This window comes from Asparagus officinalis, chromosome 7 (genome assembly GCF_001876935.1).
Source record: "Asparagus officinalis chromosome 7, Aspof.V1, whole genome shotgun sequence".
In the NCBI taxonomy this organism is placed as follows: Eukaryota; Viridiplantae; Streptophyta; class Magnoliopsida; order Asparagales; family Asparagaceae; genus Asparagus; species Asparagus officinalis.
The window spans coordinates 102,345,443-102,354,302 of record NC_033800.1 but is presented as its reverse complement, the minus strand read 5'-3'; the positions used below and the strand labels follow the sequence as shown (position 1 = coordinate 102,354,302).

General features: G+C 39.8%; 1 protein-coding gene across 1 annotated transcript; it reads right to left on the bottom strand.

Annotated features, from left to right (window-relative positions):
• On the bottom strand, positions 508-1,191 carry LOC109849053. Its single transcript, XM_020418825.1, has one exon. It carries the CDS (start codon positions 1,183-1,185, stop codon positions 700-702), a length of 486 nt encoding a protein of 161 aa, XP_020274414.1. The 5' UTR covers positions 1,186-1,191; the 3' UTR covers positions 508-699.

Here is an 8,860-nt window from a genome sequence, read left to right as displayed (position 1 = left end):
AATAAGGGAACCTTTGGCTAGCACACTTAATTGCCCCCACTGAGCTCCAGGTTCTTTCCCTGCATCCGGAAGGGGACTCGCCTCATTACTAGGCTAAGTAGACCTTGGTCCCCCCTCACCACCATACTCGATGGCAAAGAGGGATAGGCGTGAATAGGGATTCAATCAAGGGCCAACAGGGCACGAGGATCTATGGAGATTTCCTAACTACATTAATTGCTAACCACTTGAGCCACCGGCCTCCGGCGGTGATATTTTTGCTGCTTGTTTGGTCATGAAAGCAATATTTTCTAACTACATTAATTATCCATTCACAAACAAAACAGTTATTTCAAATAAATGATAGAATGCCAACTGTCAGAATAGCCCCGGATACAAGTTTGTTGTTCTCGGCCGCTCAGAGAACTGAAGCAATGAAAGTCTCCACATTAAGAACGGCCTTGCGGCCTGTTCTCATAAAAATTTGTGCCTTGAATTCTGCACATTCTTTTCTACCAAGATAAGATATAACCCTGCACTAAGTGATAAATGAATTTTATTGAATAAGTGAATTCTCCAGCGGAGAGTTTGGAATCCAAGAAGAACTGCTCTCTACGCAAATAGTAACAAATTCCTAATGAGCTAGCTAGCTAGAAAAACCACATTAATACTACCTGAGGTCGCGCCTTTGGACTTACAAGAAAAAAAAAGAAGTAGATATTATGAACAATAATAACCTTCAAAACTCCTCCTTGAACCAAAGGAGTCCACCCTAAGTTGCTGCCGGAACGCCACTATAAAAGCCTCAGCCCTCGCGTTAAGCTCCTCGGCATCACCACCCTCGTCGACTTCTCGGTCATGTAAATGATCCTTCGTCTCTATTTTCAAACTCGCCGTGCTGCTCTTCTTCTTCTTCTTCCCCTTCTCCGTCTTCTTCCTCTGTGCGGTACCTCGGCGATGAGAATGACAGTAATAGCGCTCGTTGTTTGGTTGGATCGTCGATGTTATGACTATCGACGCGATGATGACATGCAGAAGCAGGAACAGAAGCGGCGAAGGAATCGCAGCGAAGCTCACAGACCATTTGATCTCAATCAGCGACAGGATTTTACTGAGGACCGACACAAGCAGAGCTGCTCCGATCAGGACCAGGGCAGCCTCGACGATCTCCTCTTCTCTTCTCTTGCTCCTCTTTTGTCCTTCCATTTTTTGTTGAGCTAAGTTTTTGAGACTCTCGTTCGCCGCACCTATACATATATATAGTAAGACTTGTGATGTTGATTTGGAAAAAAGACCCTGGGGTTTGGGATTAATTACAGGGGGATGACACTGTCGGCTGCTTGTCGCGCCTAGGGAACCGGCCAGCCATGTTAATTACAGTTAGGATTGTGTCGGAGCGCGCGCGGTTGGCATCGGTGGAAGCAGACCCAAGTTCACGCCACGCGCGTGCGGGGGATCAGCCCCACTCACAAACACAGGATGCAGCAAACTGTCAAATGAATGATTATGAATTGAAAAAGAAGGGCACAATTATCTTAGAAATAACTTTGAACGATACATATTTTGATCTAGGTAGAAATTATGAAATTATGGTGAGCATTTGAGTATTGTAACAATAGTACAGATTTCTAATTAAAAAGCATAATAATCTACTCTATGTTAATTTTTGTACTGAAATATAAAATTTATTTATTAGAGAAAAGCAACACAAACATTTGGGAAAAATGTGTTCATGCCCTAAAAACAGAAACTTCATGTGACGAGGCCCCTTGTATTTTCCCCCATGTGGATAAGCCCCAAATGTGCACAGTATTTGCGACGAGGCCCCGAAAAGACCTTTTTTCAGAAAAGGCCCAGCGGAAGTTACGATCGTGCCCCTCTGATGGGACTGGACTCGGTTAATGCGCCACAGCCCTATTCAAGTACCCTCCCTCTCTTTCTCTCTCTTCCATCGCTTAGGAGCCTCAAAAACTCTTCATCATTCTAATTTATGTTCGGATTTCAACAGTTCTAGGGTTTTCGCCGAAAAAATGTTGTCCATTGAAGGATCTGTTAACGACTACGAGGTCGTTCAACGAGACGAGTCGATAGGCAAAGACGGTTCATCTGTGGTTGGCAGTGCAGAGGAAGCTACTCTAACCCTTATGCAAATGCAAAAGCAGGCAATAAAATGGCGAGCCCGGAAAAGAAGAACGACATTGGCTCGTCGTACCAACGAACCCCCCAAAAAAACAGTAAGTGCTATGTTATCCAGTATTTGGGAACTTGAACTAATTTTCCCTAATTTCAGTTCATCTTAAAAAATGCTAGGTTTTACCACAGTATTGTTAGTTCTAGTCTGAGTCAACATGAGTTCTAGTTTGAGTCCAATGTTAGTTCTAGTTTGAGTCCAATGTTAGTTCTAGATTGAGTTCAATGTTAATTCTATAACAGTACGCGTTAGTTCTATTATATTCCCATTAGTGTTAGGTCTAATATGAGTTCATAGGTCTTATTGAACTTACAAATTCGAAATCTTTTTGCAGAGAAAAAGTTGCTCTTACAGGTGCGACCGTATCACTAAGGTTAACCGTCAATATCGGGGCCTATTAGGAATTCATGAAGCGAATTGCCCCGAAGATTCGTCAGTGGCATAGGGATGCATACGGTGGTTCTATATTTGAGCATTATATTTTATTTGGGGCTCCTACGCCTGATCGGCCCACACTTGAACTGCTACTGAGCTATTTTGACGGAGATAATAACACATTTTCTATACCTGATTCAAAAAATGGGTGTGTGAAAAATGTTAAATTTGATTTGCAATGGGTCCATAACCATACTTATTTCCCAATTTATGGTGAAGTCATAAGTATCAATCGGGACTCAAGAAGCGGAATATGGATGCAATACTTTGCTAATCTTTTCATTTCTGAAGAGGGTAAGAAGTTAAAAAAACAGAAACCACCCAACATAAACACCTCGAAGGGCCACTGAAAAAGCTAGTGGAATCTACAGAAAAGCGGGATATCTAGGATTTTGTTCTGCTACAAATCATGTACCAATGCTCTATGATATGGAGGCCCAGAGTCGGGGAAGGTATCCCTAGACCCTTACTCAAGTGCATGAACAGCATTGAGAGGGTTAATTCTGTTTCATGGGCCCAGTTCTTTTATGATGAAATTATCAAGGGCATTGGAGTTGCTTTGGGAGGAAAGGAGAAGCGAGGGGTCACATATGTCTCATGTTGCATAACACTATTGTGTGTAAGTTCCATATTTTACTTATCTTGGTTCATTCTAGTTCTAATTTGTGTCGTGTGAGTTCTAATTATGCCATGTTAGCTCTAATCTACACCATGTTAGTTCTATCGCTGCCATGTTAGCTCTAATCTACACCATGTTAGTTCTATCGCAGATTTTGTTAGTTCTAATTTGTGTCGTATGAGTTCTAATTTATGTCTTGTTAGTTTTAAGATATACCATGTTAGTTTTAGCTGCACCCATGTTAGTCCTAATATAGGTCATGTTAGTTCTACCTGGGCTCATGATGGTTCTAACATAGTTTATGTTTGTTCTAATTAATGCCTTAGTCCTAATTTACACTATGTTAGTTCTAGCTGCACCCCATAGTTTACTCTCTTTAGTGTAGTCTAGTATTATTCTAAATGCTAAATATATTTGCTACAGTTTTGGTACTACGAGATGACCGACATAAAGAAATATGCCCTCGTAGACTGCTCCAGACCTCCAATGACAAATTGGGTACCAGAGAACTAAGAACTTCTCAATAGGCTATGTAAGTATCCTGTTATGTTAAGTCGTACTCATTTCACACCAACTGCAAACAATATCCTAATTATGTGTAATCATTTCACACCAACTGCAAACAATATCCTAATTATGTGTAATCCTACTTTAAATTATAATCTCTTATTAATAACAGATCCTGCAAACAATATCCTAATTATGTGTAATCCTACTTTAAATTATAATCTCTTATTAATAACAGATCATGGCAAAGCATATTGACGTTGGTTTCAACGATGAAGAGGAGATCAATGTTCTTCCCATTGAGCAACAACTTACATTTTGAAGAAATTCTGTTAAATTTCTCAAATGACTACTAGTTACTACAAAGCAGAACAAGAGTACATATTATAAAGAATTCATGATAGAGATAAACAGGCTAAACAGGATAATTAAAAAATTTGGAAGACATGATGAGGTTATAGACCTGGTGGTGCTGAAGGCGAATATCAAACAGAAAATTGCAAATGAAATGAGAAAGAAGCGACGGGTAGCTCAAGAGGAACAAATGTCCAAAACAAGCAGTGTATATAAGGAAGACCCCACCATGCAAGAACATGTACATAAGATTGTTGAAGAGGATGTGAAGTATCCTATTGACGACAAGGTTATAGAAGAGGAGCATGTTATTTCAGAAGGGGAGAATGTAGATAGTAAGGTTGACCTAAATATAGATAGTAAGGTTGAGGATAGTGTAGATCTCAAGGTTGAACATGTAGATAAGGAAGAGGAGCATATTCAACATGAAAATTTTATTATAGATAACAAAGGTTTTGATGAGGATCCTGCTGATGGTGTATAAGGAGGAGGATATCGTAGATAAGGAGGAGGAGAATCCAGATAAGTTGGAGGAGTATGTTGATAGAGAAGAGGAGAATGTAGATAGTATGGTTGACGCGAATGTAGATAGTAAGGCTGAGGATAATGTATATATGGAGGAGGAATGTAGATAGTAAGGCTGAGGATAATGTATATATGGAGGAGGAACATGTGGATAGGGAAGAGGATCATGTTGAACATGCTGAGGATAATGTATATATGGAGGAGGAACATGTGGATAGGGAAGAGGATCATGTTGAACATGAAAAGGCTATTGTAGATAACAATGGTGCAGATAACAGTCAGGTTCTAGGCAAAGTTATAGAGGGGTTGGAAGCACAGGAAGAAGAGAATCTTGTGAATATTAAATATGATGTGGACAAACTTCTAGAAGTTCTAACGACCAATGTGGAAGCAAAGGGTTGCCCACAGCCAAGAAGGGTAAGCAGGAGATCTAAATGGAAGAGGACCCCATACACTGAAGGAAAAAGAAAGAAAAAATTGAAGTAGAAATACTTGAAAGTCCTGAAAATATAAAACTAGTTGACAAAGTTACTCATTTTTACCCCGGTAATCAAATCCCCACTTGGGATGTGTTGAGCTTGAAGCCAATGACACATGATGAGGTAGATCTATTGGGAGAGATGATTAAAGAGATTGCAGACCCTATATTGTTTAACATACGCATAATAGATATCATAAGTGCTTTTGTACATAATTTAAAGATACCATTTGTAGTAGCAGCCAGACTCAACAAAGCTCAAATCGATAGGCTAACCAAATTTTGCTCTCAGAAGATTCACAAGTAAGTTTCAGTTGACTATTTATATGCTAATTCGTCACATATTAGTCCTAATTCATGATAGTTCTAATTTTCAGGAGATATAATGTTATAGTAACATCCAACAACAGTATTAACAGAGAAGAGTTGTTATATTTGTTTCGTGGCGGCCGGCTTGACGAAAAGGTTAGATTATACATGCTTAATAATTAAAAATATCTTGTTTAAATTGAATTTTAATGTTTCATAATATTTACAGATGGAAGAAGCAGTATTGGACACACTTAACCAAGAGGCATATGACAAAGGATATGGAGTCGTATCAATGTTCTTTCTTGTAAGAACATGCTATTTCTAAATTCACCCTGTTAGTTTTGATTGAAATGCATGTTAGTTCTTGTTGGATTCATGCTAATTATACCATGAGTCATGTTAGTTCTAGTTGGCGTCAAGTTAGACCTACCATAAGTCATGTTAGTTCTAGCGCAGTTCGTGTCAGTTCTAGTTTATGTCGTATTAGTTCTAATCTGTGCCATGTTAGTTCTATTCTTTGGTGTGTTAGGTCTAACTCATACATGTTGTGTTTGCAGCACTCACTCTATGGCTTCGAGCCGAGCAATTACGAGCTATATTTGACATATATTGACAAATATACTATATTCCGCAGTGAGCATCTGTTGATCCCTTTGGTCAAGGACGACCATTGCCATCTTGTTGAAGTTGATTTGAAAGATAAAGTCGTCAAGCATTACAATTCTGTTGGGCACGAAGCTTGGATGGAGCCTGTTAATAAAATCATAAACTACTTTGATGCCCATCATGTTGATTTTGTTGAGCAAAATGTGCGCAAAATATTTAGCTATGAAGCCATCAAATGCGAGCAACAAAGAGGGCGGTTAGTTCCAATGTCTAAATTGTGTTAATTTGTGTTAGTATTAGATATGACGAAAATGTCTAATTTAGCCTTCTATGTTACATCTTTGACTATGGTTTGTTCGTCTACCTTTTTATAAAAGTAATAATTAAAGGCCGCTCAACATTGCGGGTTAATCCTCCGAACGATATCCCTGAAGCTATGCGAGCAAGACTTGTCACATAATTATTACTTGTTGGTTATGAACAAAGACATAAAGATGAAGCAGTGTATAATGATGAATGATATGTTCATACAAATACAATAATGTATGTATATTTAATTGAAAATGCGTGTTATCAGATGTATTGTTGGCTCTAACTTCGTGTTGGTTCTAAAAGAGTACGTTTTAGCTAAATGACATGTTGTGTTAGTCCCACTTTGTGTTGGCTCTAACTAGAACTAATGCTCTAAACAGATTAGAACTAATACGCCAACACCTAGAACTGACGCTGGAGGGGCTAGGACTAACACACAGCACGATAGAACTAACATCGAAGCTGTTAGAGGTGATCTCACTAGAACTAACATTCTAAACAGATTAGAACTAACACGCTAACACCTAGAACTGATGTTGGATGGCTAGGACTTACACGCAGCACGATAGAACTAACATCGAAGCTGTTAGAGGCGATCTCACTAGAACTAATACTCTAAATAGATTAGTACTAACACGCCAACACCTAGAACTGACGCTAGAGAGGCTAGGACTAACACCCAGCACGATAGAACTAACATCGAAGCTATTAGAGGCGATCTCACTAGAACTAATATTCTAAACAGATTAGAACTAACACGCCAACGCCTAGAACTGACGCTGGAGGAGCTAGGACTTACACGCAGCACGTTAGAACTAACATCGAAGCTGTTAGAGACTATCTCACAAGAACTAACGCTCTAAATAGCTATTATTTTTTTATTTGTTTAATTTGTCTCTTGTACTCTATTCACGTTCTTCCAAGAAAGGACTTTCCATTACCGCCAATAGTCCCTCTAGCTTTTCCCTTTTTTCGAAGATATGTCCCATCATACTAACAGATCACATCATATATTCGCGTGTTCCCAAGTCAGGTAAGACGGTCCATTAACGTAAATAATTAATTACGATCTTCAATGGATATTTACGGCACCACTATTCTTCTTCTGCCCCTAGTGAAGGCGCCTCTCTAAACCCCATCCCCTGCTAAAAAACCGAAACCCAACGTTATCGATTTCCATCGTGAGACCTCACAAATGGCTAAGGATCTTTCTTGTGTACACTACCATGGGACATGGCATAGTTCTTGAGACTTTCATCATGGAATTACTGCTCGTGCCCCTCCGAGGATGCTTATCATCCCGGCTAACACCTCTAACAGGATCCAGCATCTTTCTTCTTACGCCATCTTCAATCTTGATAGAGGCTGTCCATCCGTGCAGGAGCTCCGAGAGATGCTGGCCTACTGCTTCAATCTTAGGACATGGCCCCATCAAATCAATGAGGCGGTAGGGCATAGCTTCATGGTACAGTTTCCATCTGATCCAATTCTAGCCCAAGCTATTAAACTAGGACTGATAGATATAGGCACATTTAAGGGCAGATTCTGCCATTGGAGTGAGGATCTGAGGCTAGCAACGTTGTCCCAACCCTTTATAGTATGGATTCGCCTATTCAATCTCTCATACCACCTCTGGAATTTTGAATTTCTACAATCTCTGCTCATTGGTATCGGTGAATGTGTCATGTGCTCCAGGGACGTTATAACAAATTCTAACTTTGAAGACTGCAAAGTTCTTCTCAAGGTTAGGGATTTATCTGAAATCCCTAAGAGGCTTGGGTTCTGTTACATCTCTCCGATGGACGGTAACATAAAGGAAAGATATATCATCACGCAAGTTCAATGCGGAGGGAATTTTTCGAGGGCTCTCCCCACCGTGACAGCTCCTCTCCCTTTAAACTCCGCTGGCTCACACAGTGGCTCGGTGAAATCCAACTCTCCTTCCTCAAAGCGCAGTAAGGCAAGACCTTAAAAAAGGAAGGCGAGTGATGGTGAAAAGGGTTTCTTAGACCGATTCCGCTACAGTGAGGATAGCAACAAATGAGGATGAATATCATTGTGTATTGCGTCCCCCCGCCCAGTTAGTTCTTGTTAAATATTGCTTAACCAAAAAAGAGTTTGTTAAGAATTGGAACCCAAATGCAGTGATATTTTTTCTTATATATTATTATAACTGATGGTGTGTTAGTTCTCATTTATTTAAAGCGTTAGTTCTAGTAAAGAATTCAAATATGTGGCATGTTAGTTCTAATATGTTTAGAGCGTGAGTGCTAGTGAGAGCGCCTCTAATAGCTTTGATATTAGTTCTAATCTGTGGCGTGTTAGTCCTAGCCCCTCCAGCGTCAGTTCTAATCTGTGTCGTGTTTGTTCTAATCTGTTTAGAGCGTGAGTACTAGTGAGAGCTCCTCTAATACCTACGATGTTAGTTCTAACGAGCTGCGTGTTAGTCCTAGCCCCTCTAGCGTTAGTTCTAATCTGTGGCGTGTTAGTTGTAATCTGTTTAGAGTGTTCGTGCTAGTGAGAGCGCCTCTAATAGCTACGA